Source organism: Mustelus asterias, chromosome 7 (genome assembly GCF_964213995.1).
Source record: "Mustelus asterias chromosome 7, sMusAst1.hap1.1, whole genome shotgun sequence".
Taxonomy (NCBI): Eukaryota; Metazoa; Chordata; class Chondrichthyes; order Carcharhiniformes; family Triakidae; genus Mustelus; species Mustelus asterias.
Window position 1 is genome coordinate 30,062,455 of NC_135807.1, and position 20,633 is coordinate 30,083,087.

A 20,633-nucleotide genomic window follows, 5' to 3' on the forward strand; every position below is an offset into this window, starting at 1 on the left:
AAAGCTGCCACTTCCTTAGGTGTTCAATTGGACTGCAACCACAATAAGAGCTTCCATAGTGTTGTGCTTGTGTTCCTGTCAGTTAGAACATAGAACAGTATAGCACAGAACAGGCCCTTCGGCCCACGATGTTGTGCCGAGCTTTATCTGAAACCAAGATCAAGCTATCCCACTCCCTATCATCCTGGTGTGCTCCATGTGCCGATCCAATAACCGCTTAAATGTTCCTAAAGTGTCTGACTCCACGATCACTGCAGGCAGTCCATTCCACACCCCAACCACTCTCTGCGTAAAGAACCTACCTCTGATATCCTTCCTATATCTCCCACCACGAACCCTATAGTTATGCCTCCTTGTAATAGCTCCATCCACCCGAGGAAATAGTCTTTGAACGTTCACTCTATCAATCCCCTTCATCATTTTATAAACCTCTATTAAGTCTCCCCTCAGCCTCCTCCGCTCCAGAGAGAACAGCCCTAGCTCCCTCAACCTTTCCTCATAAGACCTACCCTCCAAACCAGGCAGCATCCTGGTAAATCTCCTCTGCACTCTTTCCAGCACTTCCACATCCTTCTTATAGCGAGGTGACCAGAACTGCACACAATATTCCAAATGTGGACTCACCAAGGTCCTGTACAGTTGCAGCATAACCCCACAGCTCTTAAACTCCAACCCCCTGTTAATAAAAGCTAACACACTATAGGCCTTCTTCACAGCTCTATCCACTTGAGTGGCAACCTTTAGAGATCTGTGGATATGGACCCCAAGATCTCTCTGTTCCTCCACAGTCTTCAGAACCCTACCTTTGACCCTGTAATCCACATTTAAATTAGTCCTACCAAAATGAATCATCTCACATTTATCAGGGTTAAACTCCATTTGCCATTTTCCAGCCCAGCTTTGCATCCTATCTATGTCTCTTTGCAGCCTACAACAGCCCTCCACCTCATCCACTACTCCACCAATCTTGGTGTCATCAGCAAATTTACTGATCCACCCTTCAGCCCCCTCCTCTAAGTCATTAATAAAAATCACAAATAGCAGAGGACCAAGCACTGATCCCTGTGGCACTCCGCTAGCAACCTGCCTCCAATCCGAAAATTTTCCATCCACCACCACCCTCTGTCTTCGATCAGACAGCCAGTTACCTATCCAATCGGCCAACTTTCCCTCTATCCCACACCTCCTCATTTTCATCATAAGCCGACAATGGGGGACCTTATCAAACGCCTTACTAAAATCCATGTATATGACATCAACTGCCCTACCTTCATCACCACACTTAGTTACCTCCTCAAAAAATTCTATCAAATTTGTGAGGCACGACTTACCCTCACGAATCCGTGCTGACTATCCCGGATTAATCCACATCTTTCTAAATGGTCGTAAATCCCATCCCCAAGGACCTTTTCCATCAATTTACCAACCACCGAAGTGAGACTAACCAGTCTATAATTACCAGGGTCATTTCTATTCCCTTTCTTAAACAGAGGAACAACATTCGCCATTCTCCAGTCCTCTGGCACTATCCCCGTGGACAGTGAGGACCCAAAGATCAAAGCCAAAGGCTCTGCAATCTCATCCCTTGCCTCCCAAAGAATCCTAGGATACATTTCATCAGGCCCAGGGGACTTATCGACCTTCAGTTTATTCAAAACTGCCAGGACATCCTCCCTCCGAACATCTATTTCCTCCAGCCTATTAGCCTGTAACACCTTCTCTTCCTCAAAAACATGGCCCCTCTCCTTGGTGAACACTGAAGAAAAGTATTCATTCACCACCTCGCCTATCTCTACTGACTCCATACACAGGTTCCCACTACTGTCCTTGACCGGCCCTAACCTCACCCTGGTCATTCTTTTATTCCTCACATAAGAGTAAAAAGCCTTGGGGTCTTAGAAGCTCATTGGCTCAGTTGCAATGACTCTTTCATCTTCCACCACTCCAAGCTTCCTCAGGTCTTTACTTCAACCCTCAAATGCTTGAATGAATCATAGGAATGAGATAGCCCAGACAGAGGAGACACAACCAATGCAACCCGCTCAGTCAAGCAACAACAGAGGAGGCCAATGAGCTTCTAAAGTTCGGATTCCAGTACCTGGACTGGTTGGGTGGTGTCCTCCAATACATGACTGCCACTTGTAATGACCATCTCTAACAAGAGTAAATCTAGCCATCATCCCTTGACATTCAACATTATCTCTGAATTGCCACCATCAACATCCATTGACAGAAACTCAACAGCAACAGCCAAATACATAATGTGGCTAAAAAGAGCAGATTTTGGGAATTCTTCAGAAAAGGGTTGCCCTGCTCTACGTGGCAAATGGTCCAGTTCTCTTGTGACAGCTCACTTCCCTCTGGCAGAAACCACAGATCTTCCCTCAGGACAATCAGCAGCTTCACCTGACCTACCTTTGTTCTCATCCCCATTAGCTCAAGGTGGAAATGAAACCCATCACCATACCAAATAAGGATTTCCCCATATGAAAATCTGAATTGTAATCAGCATCTGCCCTTGCCTGGAGGCACATTTCTAACCCAACAACAGACATGTTCATTTCCAGCCTTGTTGGTGAAAGTTCAGACACAGATATTAGATCAAAAAATCACAAAGTTAACTACAGCAAGTTGCATCTATTATGACAGCTGCATTCTCGCAAACTCAGAATGCATTTTTGCCAAAAATCAGTGAAGCGCCTCATGGGCAAGATGGAAGATTTAAAACATAAGCAATAAAAGCTCTGAAGAAGAATCATAAGGACTTGAAACGTTAACTCTGTTTCTCTGTAGATGTTGTCAGATCTGCTGAGTCTTTCCAGCACTTGCTGTTTTTATTGTGGCAGATTTAAAATATCTTTAATTTTTAGAACTTGTTAGGACTACACAACAATTCCACAAGCACCTGAAAGCAAGGTAATCGTTCTGATGAACCATCCTATCTAGAACATTACCCTTAAGATGTGTCTGTGGAACAGAATCAATTGTGTGAATTTTGGGTCTTAAAGTACATATCACCAAAACAGATTGGGTTTGATAACAGCTGGAATCATTTTTTGATCGTGTTCCAATATAGTATTTATTCTATGCAAGCAATTGCCCAGTTTCACAATTGCAGCAATTCTTAAAAATCTAGCATTTAATATTGCTGTAACTAATGGTTAAATTCTAAATTTCCAGATCAAAACTTAAAGCAATCTTTTTATCAATTCTAATATTTTTCTAACAGGAGATGACACAAAACTGCAAAGAATTTGATAAGGACCCACAATGGATTCTTTCCTTCCAAGACGAGGTGTGTCCAGACCAAGAATGTCCCCAAACTGCTACCCTATCTGTTCACACTGAACCCAATAAACTGTTAGCTTATCAACTTTAAAGGATCAGTCAAATTCAAAAATATTGATAGCTTATGAATGCACTCAATGAGCTTCCTTACCTTGGGGAACTGCTTTACAGGAATTAACACCTTCTGAGCCAACTTCATGTTTTTGTTACTGACCACATCCACAAACTTTTCTTCATCGCTTCCCTCACCTGCTTCTATTTTGGTTATTTCTACAAAGGAAAAACAAAGATCACAATCGGCATGTGCTCAAACTTCTGTTCAACATCCATGTATAACACACAGCAGCAATAACATATATCCCCTGCCCCAAGATGTGATCACCCAGCCTCTGGACTCCACCCAACATCCTCTCTTCAATCCCCAAGCTCAAGCCTCCACTGGATCCTATATCCCTGACCCAACCAGAAATCCCAGATACACTATTCAGTCCAGTATTCATTGATCTTCCTTGGACTCCATGTAGTCCCAGCAGTGGCCACTACTATGTCCTGGCGCTGCTAGGGTCACTCAAGTACTTGAGGGCAGGAATTCCTGTGCCTGAGACGCATAAATCCTACTTTCATCTTGTCAAGGCCATTCCCAGTGTATTATCACTGCGGGGCTGCCCTTTGTCAAGTTAGCAAGCTGCTGACTGACTTTTCTATGGTGGGTGTGGGGACTACCACCGCATAAGATCCACTCTCGGGTCACTTTGTAGGGTCGATACTACTGGCAGCACCGTGGCAAACACTGCTGCCCCACAGTGCCAGGGACCTGGATTCAATTCTGGCCTTTGGTAACAGTCTGTGTGGAGTTCGCATGTTCTCCCAGTGTCTGCGTTAGTTTACTCTGGGTCCTCCGGTTTCCTCCCACAGTCCAAAGATGTGCAGTTTAAGTGAATTGGCCATGCTAAATTGTCCCTTAAGGTCCCAGGGTATGTGGGTTAGGGGGATTTAAGGGGTAAATGTGCAAGGTTATGGGCATAGGGGAGGGCCGAGGCAAGATGATCGTTTGGAGACTCGATGGGCAAAATGGCCACTTTCTGTACTGTATGGATTCTATGGCTATCATGTCTGCTGCTCAAGTCAGTGCCAGGTGATTCATATGGTTTTATTCCTTATTGACTTTTCACACTGTTTGGGAAACATGATTAGTATGAAGACTTTCAAAGGAGTTAGAAATAGGAAAGGAGCGGTCACATTGTTAGGAGTTTACTATAGGCCCCCAAATAGTAATAGAGATGTGGAGGAAGAAATTGCTAAGCAGATTATGGATAGGTGTGGGGGTCACAGGGTAGTTGTCATGGGGGACTTTAACTTTCCAAATATTGATTGGAACCTTTGAAGGTCGAATAGTTCGGATGGGGCAGTTTTTGTGCAGTGTGTGCAGGAGGGTTTCCTGACACAATACGTGGATAGGCCGACAAGAGGTGGGGCCACATTGGATTTGGTACTGGGAAATGAACCGGGCCAAGTGTTAGATTTGGTTGTGAGAGAGCACTTTGGAGATAGTGATCACAATTCGGTGTCTTTTGTTATTGCAATGGAGAGGGATAGGGCCGTACGGCAGGGCAAGGTTTATAATTGGGGGAGAGGTAATTATGATGCGTTTAGGCAAGAATTAGGGGGCATAAGATGGGAACAGAAACTGTCAGGGAAAGGCACTAATGAAAAGTGGAACTTTTTCAAGGAACAAATACTGTGTGTCCTTGATAGGTATGTCCCTGTCAGGCAGGGAGGAAATGGCCGACTGAGGGAACCATGGTTCACAAAAGAGGTGGAATGTCTTGCAAAAAGGAAGAGGGAAGCTTATGTAGGGATGAGGAAACAAGGTTCAGATGACTCGATTGAGGGTTACAAGTTAGCAAGGAATGAGCTGAAAAAGGGGCTTAGGAGAGCTAGGAGGGGGCATGAGAAGTCCTTGGCGAGTCGGATCAAGGAAAACCCCAAGGCTTTTACTCTTATGTGAGGAATAAAAGAATGACCAGGGTGAGGTTAGGGCCGGTCAAGGACAGTAGTGGGAACTTGTGTATGGAGTCAGTAGAGATAGGAGGTGTGATGAATGAATACTTTTCTTCAGTGTTCACCAAGGAGAGGGGTCATGTTTTTGAGGAAGAGAAGGTGTTACAGGCTAATAGGCTGGAGGAAGTAGATGTTCGGAGGGAGGATGGAATAGCACTTTTGAATAAACTGAAGGTCGATAAGTCCCCTGGGCCTGATGATATATATCCTAGGATTCTTTGGGAGGCAAGGGATAAGATTGCAGAGCCTTTGGCTTTGATCTTTGGGTCCTCACTGTCCACGGGGATGGTGCCAGAGGACTGGAGAGTGGCGAATGTTGTTCCGCTGTTTAAGAAAGGGAATAGAAATGACCCTGGTAATTATAGGCCAGTTAGTCTTACTTCGGTGGTTGGTAAATTGATGGAGAAGGTCCTTAGGGATGGGATTTACGACCATTTAGAAAGATGTGGATTAATCCGGGATAGTCAGCACGGATTCATAATGGGCAAGTCGTGCCTCACAAATTTGATAGAATTTTTTGAGGAGGTAAGTGTGTTGATGAAGGTAGGGCAGTTGATGTAAGGTGTTTGATAAGGTCCCCCATGGTTGGTTTACGATGAAAGCAAGGAGGTGTGGGATAGAGGGAAAGTTGGCCGATTGGATAGGTAACTGGCTATCTGATCGAAGACAGAGGGTGGTGGTGAATGGAAAATTTTCGGACTGGACGCAGGTTGCTAGCGGAGTGCCACAGGGATCAGTGCTTGGTCCTCTGCTATTTGTGATTTTTATTAATGACTTAGAGGAGGGGGCTGAAGGGTGGATCAGTAAATTTGCTGATGACACCAAAATTGGTGGAGTAGTGGATGAGGTGGAGGGCTGTTGTAGACTGCAAAGAGACATAGAAAGGATGCAAGGCTGGGCTGAAAAATGGCAGATGGAGTTTAACCCTGATAAATGTGAGGTGATTCATTTTGGTAGGACTAATTTAAATGTGGATTACAGGGTCAAAGGTAGAGTTCTGAAGACTGTGGAGGAACAGAGAGATCTTGGGGTCCATATCCACAGATCTCTGAAGGTTGCCACTCAAGTGGATAGAGCTGTGAAGAAGGCCTATAGTGTGTTAGCTTTTATTAACAGGGGGTTGGAGTTTAAGAGCTGTGGGGTTATGCTGCAACTGTACAGGACCTTGGTGAGACCACATTTGGAATATTGTGTGCAGTTCTGGTCACCTCACTATAAGAAGGATGTGGAAGCGCTGGAAAGAGTGCAAAGGAGATTTACCAGGATCCTGCCTGGTTTGGAGGGTAGGTCTTATGAGGAAAGGTTGAGGGAGCTAGGGCTGTTCTCTCTGGAGCGGAGGAGGTTGAGGGGAGACTTAATAGAGGTTTATAAAATGATGAAGGGGATAGATAGAGTGAACGTTCAAAGACTATTTCCTCGGGTGGATGGAGCTATTACAAGGGGGCATTACTATAGGGTTCATGGTGGGAGATATAGTAAGGATGTCCAAGGTAGGTTCTTTACTCAGAGTGGTTGGGGTGTGGAATGGACTGCCTGCAGTGATCGTGGAGTCAGACACTTTAGGAACATTTAAGCAGTTATTGGATAGGCACATGGAGCACACCAGGATGATGGGGAATGGGATAGCTTGATCTTCGTTTCAGATAAAGCTCGGCACAACATCGTGGGCCGAAGGGCCTGTTCTGTTCTATGTTCCATGAATATGCTACCACAAAGTCCTCAATTTATTCTGTGAATATGGTAGCCCTGAAAAGACCAGAAAATTCATTGGTTCATCTTTCAAAAGTAGGGTGTACACCATTAGTTACACAGTTTCCCGAATCCTTCGGCCTCCCCACCCTTCTCCCCAACAAAACAAAATTACACTGAAGCCTGCTGGAAGTGCAGGCTAACAACACTAAGGAGAATGGGGCATCTGGAGCATTCGTAAATGGCAGAACTAACAGATTGTTTTTTATCTCAATCCAATCAAAGTGTCTAAAAATTTATTATATGCAGGAATGAGATTGAACAGTTTAAATTGCTTCCTTTCTGGGCCAGAGAAGTTGACTTGTAACACATTACCAACCAGCACATTGTTAAAAGGAATATACTTGTGTGCTTAATTATCAGCTGTAACTTTGAGGTAAGATTAATGTGCAATTAGTATGCAAACCTAGTAAGTTCTTTAAAATTACTATGCCATTAAGGGTAAGATGCTATTTGTGTCAGGCAAAGAGCAGTGGCAAAAATCAGCCAGCAATTTCTGCAGAATTTGCATCTCATGCAGTATGTCTTAATCCCCTGAATTTTCTGGCTGATGTGCGCATTAATAAGTGCATTGTTAACATGCTGTTATTATTTAATGCACGATCTGGTCTGTCAATTGTGATAAAACTAAAAAAAAAACATATCTCACTGAAGAGATAATAAAATGAAAGTCATCAGATTTCAAACAACTGACTTGCAAGATTACTAATTTTACTACCAATACTGCTCAATTAAGGCATGCTAATCTTATTCAAATTCTTAGGAAATTCTGATGTGACATTTAAACAATAAAGTTTTCAAAATGAAAAGGTAATGAGAACATATCTACTCAAATGTATTAACATCGCTTTATCATATGTGGCTAAAAGCTACTATTTCTGTTGAGCTATAATAATTAATTGCTATCCACAGTTCAAAATCATTATAAAAGTCACAGATTCATTGAATCTTGGCAAGCAGCTTATTAATTCCTTACACTATCATGCCACAAATGTTAGCCACTGAATTTCTGTCAGCATTACATGAGTTATAACTAGATTGTCAATGTTATGATAAGCTGATCAGTGTTCATCGTATGAGAGATTTTGATTTTTTAAAAAAAATCATTCATGGTAGGTGGGCATCGCTGGTACGGCCAGCATTTGTTACCCATCCCTAATTACTGTTGAGCGGAGTTTCATTTCAGAGGGCATTTAAGAATCAACCACGCCATGGAGTCCCATAATAATCAGATCGGGTAAAGATAGCTGATTTCCTTCCCTAAAGTACATTAGTGAACCAGGTGGGTTTTTGTGACAAACAACAATGGTTCATGGTCCTCATTAGACTATTAATTCCAGATTTTTATTGAATTCAAATTTCAACATCTACCATGGTGGGATTCAATCCTAGGTTCCCACATCATTGGGTCTCTGGATTACTGGTCCAGTGGTAAATCTAATAAGCCATTGCCTCCTCCTTAAGGAAAGTCCAAGAATTATCAACATTTAAGGAGGAATTAGATATGCATTTGAGAAGGTAGTAAAAGATTATGGAGAAAGCAGCAGCAAATGGGATTAGAACAGGTGGTTATAGCATTCCAAGCCAAGATTTCTATGATTCTATCTTTCAAAAATGAATTAATTCAGCTCCCAGGCATTGTTGCAAGAGTTCCTCAGGATCATGTCTTACACCCAACAATTTTCAGTTGCTTAGATGACATTCACTCCAAAATAAGGTCAGAAGTAGGCGATGTTCATTGGCTGCACAACGTTCAGTCTCATTCACACCTCGCCAGAAAATGAAACATTCCATGCCCAAATACAGCAAGACCTGGACAACATTCTGACTTGGGCTGTTAAGTGGCGAATAACATTTGTGCCATACAACAGCCAGGCAAAGATCACCTCCAGCAAGAGAATCTAGATCTCCCCTTGACGTTCAATGGCATTACTATCACTGAATCCCTCACCAATTTCCTGGGGGAGTTATATAAATATTGTGGCTACAACAGCTGGGGAATTTTGTGCTAAGTAACTTGGCTCCACAAAGCCTGTGCACCATTGTCCGCTCTACCCAGCCGGGGACTCTGAAGTCTCAGTATATGCAAAATCACAACCTGTGAGTTTGTCTCCAATTTTGGTAATGATCTTAATTGCCTTTTTGTTCAGGGCCCCAGGCTGCACCAAAACCATCTGCAATGAAGAAATGAATAGATTCAGGTACAGTGATACCTGATCTATGTGTCATTTGTCAAATTTCTACCCCAAGGCTCAAATCAGGGGTGTGATGGATTTATCGGGATCGGTGCAGCTCCAACATAAGTTCAACAACAATCAGTGCAAAGCAGCCGTTTGATCGACACCCTATTTACCACCTTAAATTCAATCCATCATCTGTGGCGCACAGCAGTGGCAGTGTGCAGCGGATACAAGATACACAGCAGCAATTCATCAAGCTCCTTTGGCAGCTCCAAACATACAATCACTTCCACCCAGAAGGACAAGGGTAGCAGACGCACATGAACAACACCAACTACAAGTTAGCCCTCAAGTAACACACCATTCTGACTTGGAAGCACATCTCCTTTCCTTAACTGTCACTGGGTCTGATCTTGGAACTCCCACCCTAACAGCACTGTGGGTGTACTTGCACCACATGGATTGCAGCAGTTCAAGGAGACTGGGCACTTGAGATGGGCAACGAATGCTGGTCTTGACAATGAAGCTCATTTCTATGTACTGGAAGCTCTGCCTCTTGATCTAGAATTTAGCTCCTTGAACTTACTCTTAACTACGTTCTTTATTGAAGGGAGAAACGTTTACAAATGAACCTTAATACTGATAAAAGTAGAAGAAAATTAGAAGAAAATGACAGATCAAGTTGTGGTTATTAGGTTGAAACCAAAGTGTAAAGATGCTATACAAAGATCAAAACACTATGCAACACAGCAAATCTGGCTAGAAAGTTTAACAGCACTTATTTTGAGTTACATTTCTGACTGCAATTACAATGAACTATTTAATGTTATACTTCACACTTAATCACCTCTTTAAATTGCTATTAAGTTTGGTGCAGCAATCTTAATTAAAGTGTTAATCAATATTTCTCTGATTCAGTGTAAATAATATGGCTATTATAATAGTGGTGATCTATAGCATGCCAATAAAGTCACATTACCAGCAGACTTCCACTTATGAACTTTTTCTGTCGGCCTAAATGCCTAAACCAAAAGGACACAGTTTCTTACTTTTTCCTGACTGCTCCCACTGTTCTTTGTCGTTGAGATATGTGGGGAGACAAAGAAAAGGAACATGTTACTGGGAAGCAACACAATGATATCACCAATCCATGGCAGCCACTGTTGCATCAAAAGCAATTGCTCAAACCATTTAAATTTTTCTCCATTCTGAAGTCCTTCAATTTATTTAGGTTTGAAAATGAACACTTCAATGGCCTTAGCTCATACAGAGATATGTTCAAGCCTTGCACCTTTTTTGAATACCCAGGAGCTTGGAGGGCCCACAGTTCCCAGTTGATTACTCCACAGCAATGCCTTGGTCAGTCAGACCAACCAATTAGCATCCTGTTCCCCTGTGGTATAAATTGTGGTGAATTTGACTTTCATGTTTTTGTCCTGGTGAGTGCAAGACAAGAAGCATTTCTATTATTTTTCTTTCTTCAGTGATATTAAAGGAACTACATAAATGTAAGTTTATCCATTGTTTTGCATCTCCAATTTTCTTCAATTTCTGTTGTAATTAGAGAAAACCAGAAGGTAATACACAAAATTTAGATTTACATACTTCCTCAATGATATTCTCTCACTAGGTTCCTTCTACTCCAATGGAGTTAACATTTTGCCCATAATGGTTCCTCCTTTCGCCCTGTACATCATTTCAAAATTACACCAGAGAGTGTGTGGCTCAATGGTAGCATTCGAGCCTGAGTCAATAGGTTGTAGTTTCAATAAGAACAAAAAAAACTGGAAAAAACTCAGCAGCTTTGGCAGCACTGTGGAGAGAGAAGCAGAGCTAAAGCTTAGAGTCCAATATTACACTTCTTTGGAACACTCTTCAGCTATGAGTTTAATCATGGTGGCTCTACAATGTGGTGCATGAACAAAGCATTGGGATTTAAAAAGTTCCACATACTACAAAATGGGCCTTATCAACAATCTTGAACATAGGATCCTAGCTATTTGCTCAACTTGCAAGCTTGACTCAAAGATGGAGTACAAAGCCATCCTGTGGGACGACTATCCAAACAGATCACTGTTCACAGTGCATCACATAAATTTGCAAATGGGCTAGATGGCTACCACTTTCAGACCTGAGAAAGTGCTGGTCTAGTGTAATCCAGATGGTGCTGGAGCAAGAGACCTACGAGCTGTGCTCAGCATACCCTCTAATTTTATCTTTTACTCTCGTTCTATGCTTCTAAAACTCTGTTCTAACTCTTTTAAACTCTCTAACAATGTGTCTTACAATCTCCTACTGATTAGGCGATCCTTAGGACCCTGGAGACACCTGACCTGAAGCTGAGCCGGACCAGCCAACCATGTGGGACTGGAGGCCAGTGCTGCAGTTCCAGAGCCCGGGCTTTCCATACCTGGGCCCCCACTGACCAGGAAAACACCTTAGAAGTTGGGGCCTTGACTCTACTGCCTCCCATTGACCAGAACCCAACCTCTGGAGTGAGGGACTTCCTACCCAGGCCTGTACCGACCAGACCTGTATCTCTGGGGCCGAGGCCTGCACTCCACCCCTCTGACTAAGAGAGCTGCGACCTTCTGCAGGCCCCAAGCACTCCTCCCACACCCCACTTCTACAATCGCCCCACACTTCTAAAAATCAACTCCCAGTGCCTAAAAATCACTAATACTGCTCTTTTAAATTTACTTGCTGGTCTAGAGATCTTCTGACCTTCAAAGGAAGATCCTGACCTGGCAGTGATCCAGAGGACCCTTTCACGTGGACCCAGCCATCAGCTCACCCGCAACTGCGACCCCAGAGATGTCATCCACTTACCCGCTTTTGACCCATCCATTCCGGAACGTAGTCTGGACATCCTCCAATCTCCAAATTGCAGCCCGACAGCGGACCGGAACACCCGACTGCGTAGACCCATCTACCAACGCAGAAACCGCAAGCAAGGCAACAAATCCTCCATCCACACATTGATCAAAGCGAAGGATCTCATTGGACACACCTATACCATTAATTTTGCATATGACTCTCACCGTCTCCCAGGCACGGAAAGAAGCATTCACTCCAGGAAGCGTGGGAAACGTGCAGGCCTGCAGGGGAGTGTGAAACAACCCGATGGTAAGGCTCCCCTCCCCAGTTTACTCCTGGCAAATGTCCAATCTCAGGAAAACAAGCTGGACGAACTTAAAACCAGACTAACTTTTCAAATGGAACTGGAAACTGCTGTGTATTATGTTTCATGGAGACATGCTTCACCAGACTGTGCCCTACAACCAGAGGGCTTCTCAATCCACTGAATGGACCGTAGAGCGGCCTCAGGCAGGCCTAGGGGAGGTGAAGTCTGTCTTCCAATCAACACCTCTTGGTGCCTCGACGTAGTAACACTGACGAATTTCTGCTCCCCAGATTTAGAGTACCCGACGATAAAATGCTGCCCCTACCACCTTCCACGGGAGTTCATTTCTGTTATCCTGACAGCAGTTTACATCCCACCCCATGCAGACGTGAAGACTGTGCTGCACGAAACATACACCACCACAAATAGTCTTGAGACAAAACATCCTGAGGCTTTGTTCATCGTGGCCGGGACTTCAATCAGGCTAAGTTCAAGAGCATCCTACCAAGATACCACCTCCTGTTCCACCAGAGACCCAAACATTCTAGACCACTACTACACAACTATCAAACATGCCTACCGCTCTATCACCCGCTCACACTTTGGCAAATCAGACCACAAGGCTGTGCTCCTGCTCCCAGCTTACAAACAAAAACGAAGCGGGAGAATCTGTTAAAGAAAGTCATGCAACGTTGGTCTGAGGAATCAGATGATCTTCTACGGGACTGCTTCTAGTCAGTGGACTGATCAATATTTAAAAATTCAGCGACCAACCTGAACGAGTACACCACTACAATAACTGACTTCATTAGTAAGTGTAGAGAAGACTGTGTGTCAAAGAAGTAAATCTGTGTTTCCCACAGAAACCATGAATGAACAGGGTTGTCCACTGCTTGCTGAAGTCAAGCTCTGAGACATTCAAGTCAGGTGACCCCGACCTATGCAAGAAATCCAGATATGACTTCTGGAGATCCATCAAAGATGCCAAAAGACAGGACTGGACCTAGCTGGAGTTCCAGGCTAGCCACACGGATTCCCACCGACTATGGCAAGGTCTGCAAGACACAACAGGGTACAAGATGAAGGCGTGTAGAATTGCCTGCACCAATGTAACCCTCCACAATGAGCTCAACGCATTCTATGTCCATTTTGAGCAAGAGATCAGCAAGAGCACGCCCTTCATTCCAGAAGCCTCAGCCGAACCCATATCTAAGGTCACCATCACAGACGTGAGATCAGCCTTCTCGAAAGTCAACCCACGGAAAGCAACTGGCCCGGATGCAGTACCCGGACGAGCACTCAGATCCTGCACGGACCAGTTGGCAGGGGTATTCAGAGACATCTTTAACCTCTCTTTATACCAATCTGGGGCCCCTATCTGTCTCAAGAAGATGACCATCATCCCTGTACCAATGAAAAGCCAGGCAGCATGCCTTAATGTCTATTGTCCGGTGGCTCTAACATCCATCATTATGAAGTGTTTCGAAACGTTAATCATGGCACGAATCAATTCTGGCCTCCCAGACTGCCTGGTTCTACTACGGTTTGCCTATTGCCACAACAGGTCCACAGCACACCCCATCTCCCTGGCTCTACACTCAACCCTGGAACACCAGGATAACAAAGACACATGTCAGACTCCTATTTATTGATTACAGCTCAGCCTTCAACACCATTATTCATCTCCAAACTCCGTGGCCTGGGGCTCGGCTCCACCCTCTGAGACTGGATCCTGAACTTCCTAACTCACAGACCGCAATCAGTAAGGAAAGGCAACAACACCACCTTCACAATCATCCTCAACACCGATGCTCCACAAGACTGCGCCTCAGCCCCTTACTATACTCGTTATACACCTATGACTGTGTAGCTAAATTCCCCTTCAACTCGATTTTTAAGTTTGCTGATGACACCACCGTAGTGGGTTGGATCTCAAACAATGATGAGAGGTACAGGAAAGGGAGATAGAGAATCTGGTGTGACGACAACAATCTCTCCCTCAATGTCAACAAAACGAAGGAGATAGTCATCGAATTCAGAAAGCACAGGAGAACACGCCCCTGCCCACATCAATGAAGACGAAGTGGAAATGGTCAAGAGCTTCAAGTTTCCAGGTGTCCAGATCACCAACAAACTATCCTGGTCCCTCTACGCGACGCTGTAGTTAAATAAGCCCACCAACGCTTCTAATTTCTCAGGAGGCCACGGAAATTTGGCATGCCCACTACGACTCTCGCCAACCTTTCCAGATGCACCATAGAAAGCATTCTTTCTGGTTGTATCACAGTTTGGTATGGCTCCTGCTCTGTCCAAGGCTGCAAGAAACTAGAAAGGGTCGTGAACGAAGCCCAGTCCATCACTCAAACCAGCCTCCCATCCATTGACACTGTCTACACTTCCCGCTGCCTTCGAAAAGCAGCCAACATAATCAAGGACCTCACGCACCCTGGACATACTCTCTTCCACCTTCTTTGAATCACCAGGGAACTAGGGAGCATGTCAGCCCCCATGGCTTTCTCCATGGCAATGGCATAAAATCCCCAACAGTGCAGAAGGCGGCCCATTGAGTCTGCACCGACTCTCTGAAAGTGCATTTTTCCAGGCAGACCCACACCCCTCTATCCCTGAAACCCCGCACGTTTACCACGACCAGTCCACCTAACTTGTACATCTTTGGGAGTAAACTGGAGCACACAGACGAAACCCATGCAGGCATAGGAGAATGTGCAAACTTCACACAGATAGTCACCCAAGGTGGGAATCAAACCTGGGTCCCTGGTGCTGTGAGGCAGCAGGGCCGTTGTCAACTCATCAACTAACCAGATCCCTTTTCTCCTGTAGTACAAATTGTGATCATTTGAAATTCAACATTCTTGCATCTTCACTGATGAGTACGAGATGAAAAGCCTCAGCAACTTGTCTTTCTTTTTTAGCAATAGAGACTTTCATGAATTCAGGACATACAAAGCACATCACAACAAAGTACTTTCTCTGAAATACAGTTACTGCTGTAATATAGGAAATATGGCAGTCAATTTGTGATTTAAATTTAGATTTAAAGTACAACGCAGCTTTCCTTCAGTACTGCACCTATATTGTTCAAATCTCTGGAGCGGGAAACTTAAATCTCTGACTTAGACAAAAATACTACCACTAAAACATGGTCATCTCTACAATGTAAGAAGTCTCACAACACCAGGTTAAAGTCCAACAGGTTTATTTGACAGCACTAGCTTTCGGAGCGCTGCTCCTTCATCAGGTAAGTGGGAGTTCTGTTCACAAACAGGGCATATAAGACACAAACTCAATTTACAAAATAATGGTTGGAATGCGAGTCTTTACAGGTAATCAAGTCTTAAAGGTAAAGACAATGTGAGTGGAGAGAGCGTTAAGCACAGGTTAAAGAGATGTGTATCGTCTCCAGACAGGACAGTTAGTGATTTTGCAAGCCCAGGCAAGTCGTGGGGGTTACAGATAGTGTGACATGAACCCAAGATCCTGGTTGAGGCCATCCTCATGTGTGCGGAACTTGGCTATCAGTCTCTGCTCAGCGACTCTGCGTTGTCATTTGTGAAGGCTGCCTTGGAGAACGCTTACCCGAAAATCAGAGGATGAATGCTCGTGACCGCTGAAGTGTTCCCCAACAGGGAGAGAACACTCTTGCCTGGTGATTGTCGAGCAGTGTTCATTCATCCGTTGTCGTAGCATCTGCATCTGGGCCGAAGGGCCTGGTTCCATGTTGCAAACTTCTATGACTCCATGAAGAACATGCAGCTAGGAAGTGGGGAGAATGAATGCAGATACTTGGGGCATTCCCTGGATGATGATGTGGAGCAATGGGAAAGAGGAGCCAATGTACTCCGGCTATCCTAAGGGTGCAACTTCGCAAGGGCAATTCCACAAACCTGGACAACCAGAGTGAAACATTAAAGGAAGATGGTATGGTTCAGCGTGTTAAATTTAATTATTCACTTCAAATAAGCCCACAATTTGCAATTGCAGACGTTATGACAACGGTCCTAACCTCATTACAACCTTGGTTCAAAAGAGCTGAATTCCAGAGCTGAGGTGAAAGTGACAGCCCTTGGCATTAAGGCCGCATTTGACGGAATGTAACATCAAGGAGCCCTAGCAAAACTGAAATCAATGGGTATCAGGAGGCAAACTCCCTGCTGGTTGGAGTCACACCTGGCATATAGGAAGATGGTTGTGTTGTTGAGAGTCAATCACCTCACGACATCTCTGCAAGGGTCCCTATGATAGTGTCCTAGGCCCAACCATCTTCAGCTGCTTCATCAATGACCTTTGCTCTGTCATTAGGTCAGAAGTGGGGATGTTCGCCAATGATTGCACAACGTTCAGCACCATTCATGACTCCGCAGATACTGAAGCAGTCCATGTTCAAACGCGACAAGATCTGGATAATATCCAAGCTTTGGCTGACAAGTGGCAAGTAACATTTGTGCCACATAAATGCCAGGCAATAACCATCACCAATAAGAGACATTCTAACCACCACCCCTTGACATTCAATGGTGTTACCACTGAATCCCCCACTGTCAACATCCTTGGGGTTACCATTGACCAGAAACTCAACTGTACTTGCCACATAAACAGTGACTACAAGAGCAGGTCAGAGGCTAGGAATACTGTGGCAAGTAACTCACCCCCAGACTACCCAAAGCCTGTCCACCATCTTTACAAAGCACAATTCAGGAATGTGATCGAATACTTTCCACTGCCTGTATGGGTGTAGCACCAACAACACTTAAAAAGCTTGACACCATCCAGGACAAAGCAGCCCAATTGATTGGCACCACCTCCACAAACATCCACCAATGCTCAGTAGCAGCAGTTGAGTACCCATCCACAAGATGCACTGCAGCAGCTCACCAAAGATCCTTAGACAGCACCTTCCAAACCCACAACCACTTCCATCTAGAAGGACAAGGGCAGCAGATATATAGGAACACCACCACCTACAACTTCACCTCCAAGCCACTCACACTTGCTGAAATTCCAGTTACACCACATCTACTAGCTCCCCCTTATCTATTCTACTAGTTACATCCTCAAAGAAATCCAGTAAGTTTGTCAAACATTATTTCCCTTTCATAAATCCAAGCTGACTTTGACTAAACATGTTAATATTTGCTGAGGGTGTCCTATTTCTATATCCTTCAGAATAGACTCAAGCATTTTCTGCACTACTGATGTTAGGCTGACTGGCAGTTTTCTCCCTCCTCCCCTTTTTAAAATAGCGGGGTTCCATTTACCACTCTCCGATCTACTGTGACTGTTCCAGAACCTACAGAATTTTGAAAAATGACAACCAATGCATCCACTGTTTCCATGGCCACCTCCTGGGATGTAGATTGTCAGACGCTGGGGATTTATTCACTTTTAGTCCAATTAATTTCTCCAGCACTTTTTTTTTATACTAATACTAACTACGTTCAATTTCTCTTTCTCACTAGACCCTTGGTTCCCTCACACTTTTGGAATGTTATTTGCATCTTCTTCCAAGAAGACAGAGCTGAAGTAGTTGTTTAATTGCTCTGCCATTTCCTTGTTCTCCATTAAAATTCTCCCACTTTTTGGACTGTGAGGAGCCTGCATTTGTCCTCATTAATATTTTTCCATTCTCACAGAAGCTTTTATGTTCTTTGCAAGTTTACTCTCGTACTCGATTTTTCTCCCATCTTAAATCAATCTCTTGGCCCTCCTTTGTTCAATTTTTAACTGCTCCTAATCCTCAGGCTTGCTGCTTTTTCTAGCAACTTTGGATCCCTAATTTCATTTGTTAGCCATGGTTGGGCCACTTTATTAGGAAGGAATGCATGCATTCATTCCTCAAATATTAGCTGCTGCCTATCCACCATGATGGTCTTTGAAGTAAATTCCCTGATCTGTTGTAGCTAATTCACCCCTTGGCCAGCATTCTCCCAAAAAAAATTCTAAGTGTGGAATTCGTGTGAAAACTAGAGTAATTCAAGTCATTTTTTTCAATGGGAGTTCAGAGAAGAATTTCCCACACTCTGTATTATAGAGGGCACCAGTGTGAATATCATTAAATTTCAGGGGGATGGGCCGATTCCGGCTGAAAAGGCTGAAATCAGCACACTGAGCAGGCTACTGTGCATGAGCTGCTCACCTGAGGAAGGGGCTTAAGGCTCCGAAAGCTTGTGGCTTTTGCTACCAAATAAATCTGTTGGACTTTAACCTGGTGTTGAACTTCTTACTGTGTTTACCCCATTCCAACGCCGGCATCTCCACATCATGTGCCAATCTGTCAGTGCCGGGATCGGTGCACGCGCAGTGGCTCCGCACAGCCGGCCTCCCGATTGCTGGCCAGTTCGATTGCTAGCCAAACCCGCGGCCCCCACGACGACCCCCTCCGTCCCTTCCAGGGCCCAGCCCCAAACACCCACCCCTTCTGGCCCCCCCCCCCCCCCCCCTGCAGGCTGATCCTCCCCCTGCCCCCCACTCCCGATTGCTGGCCTCCCTCCTTTCCCCACCGATCCCGACTGCAGAGTGGCAGTGTGACCCCTGACCCTCACCAATCTGTCCCATGCCCAATAGACAGTGCCAAGGTGCTCCCGGGCATTGGCACTTTGTCACATGGGCAGTGCCAGGGGCCCAGGCTGGCACTACCAGGGTGCCAATGCCTATGGAGCAACCCCTGCTGCACGACCCTCTGGGGGGAACTAATTGCTCCCCTCCACTCCAGCAGGATTAGGCCACTAATTCCCCGATGGTTGGGAGCTACTGTAATCCCCGCTGGAGTGAACCACTCTTGCGGGCTGAGGGATGCTGGCGGGCCCAGAGATTTCAGTCCCAGGCCCGCTAATCATAAGAACATAAGAACATAAGAAATAGGAGCAGGAGTAGGCCATCTAGCCCCTCGAGCCTGCCCCGCCATTCAATAAGATCATGGCTGATCTGACGTGGATCAGTACCACTTACCCGCCTGATCCCCATAACCCTTAATTCCCTTACCGCTCAGGAATCCATCCATCCGCGCTTTAAACATATTCAGCGAGGTAGCCTCCACCACCTCAGTTGGCAGAGAATTCCAGAGATTCACCACCCTCTGGGAGAAGAAGTTCCTCCTCAACTCTGTCTTAAACCGACCCCCCTTTATTTTGAGGCTGTGTCCTCTAGTTTTAACTTCCTTACTAAGTGGAAAGAATCTCTCCGCCTCCACCCTATCCAGCCCCCGCATTATCTTATAAGTCTCCATAAGATCCCCCCTCATCCTTCTAAACTCCAATGAGTACAAACCCAATCTCCTCAGCCTCTCCTCATAATCCAAACCCCTCATCTCCGGTATCAACCTGGTGAACCTTCTCTGCACTCCCTCCAATGCCAATATATCCTTCCTCATATAAGGGGACCAATACTGCACACAGTATTCCAGCTGCGGCCTCACCAATGCCCTGTACAGGTGCATCAAGACATCCCTGCTTTTATATTCTATCCCCCTCGCAATATAGGCCAACATCCCATTTGCCTTCTTAATCACCTGTTGTACCTGCAGACTGGGCTTTTGCGTCTCATGCACAAGGACCCCCAGGTCCCTTTGCACGGTAGCATGTTTTAATTTGTTTCCATTGAGATAGTAATCCCATTTGTTATTATTTCCTCCAAAGTGTATAACCTCGCATTTCTCAACGTTATACTCCATTTGCCATATCCTCGCCCACTCACTCAGCCTGTCCAAATCTCTCTGCAGATCTTCTCCGTCCTCCACACGATTCACTTTTCCACTTATCTTTGTGTCGTCTGCAAACTTCGTTACCCTACACTCCGTCCCCTCCTCCAGATCATCTATATAAATGGTAAACAGTTGCGGCCCGAGTACCGATCCCTGCGGCACGCCACTAGTTACCTTCCTCCAACCAGAAAAACACCCATTTATTCCGACTCTTTGCTTCCTGTCGGATAGCCAGTCCCCAATCCACTTTAACACACTACCCCCAACTCCGTGTGCCCTAATCTTCTTCAGCAGCCTTTTATGGGGCACCTTATCAAACGCCTTTTGGAAATCCAAAAACACCGCATCCACCGGTTCTCCTCTATCAACCGCCCTCGTCACATCTTCATAAAAATCCAACATGTTCGTCAAGCACGACTTTCCCCTCATGAATCCATGCTGCGTCTGATTGATCGAACCATTTCTATCCAGATGCCCTGCTATCTCCTCTTTAATAATGGATTCCAGCATTTTC

General features: G+C 44.9%; 1 protein-coding gene across 7 annotated transcripts in view; it reads right to left on the reverse strand.

The window, feature by feature from the left end:
• Positions 1 to 20,633, reverse strand: part of khdrbs3 (KH domain containing, RNA binding, signal transduction associated 3) — a 175,316-nt gene that overhangs the window by 105,310 nt on the left and 49,373 nt on the right. For 4 of the 7 annotated variants that reach the window (XR_013498295.1, XR_013498294.1, XM_078215796.1 and 1 more), the window contains one exon: positions 3,440 to 3,558. Coding sequence is in view for 4 of the 7 variants with exons in the window: in XM_078215796.1 (XP_078071922.1) it covers positions 3,440 to 3,558 (119 nt within the window). In the remaining 3 variants the exon portion in view is untranslated. Of the gene's footprint in view, positions 1 to 3,439; positions 3,559 to 10,327; positions 10,352 to 20,633 lie in introns of all 7 variants that reach the window. The other 3 variants (XR_013498293.1, XM_078215794.1, XM_078215795.1) reach the window with 1 other exon arrangement.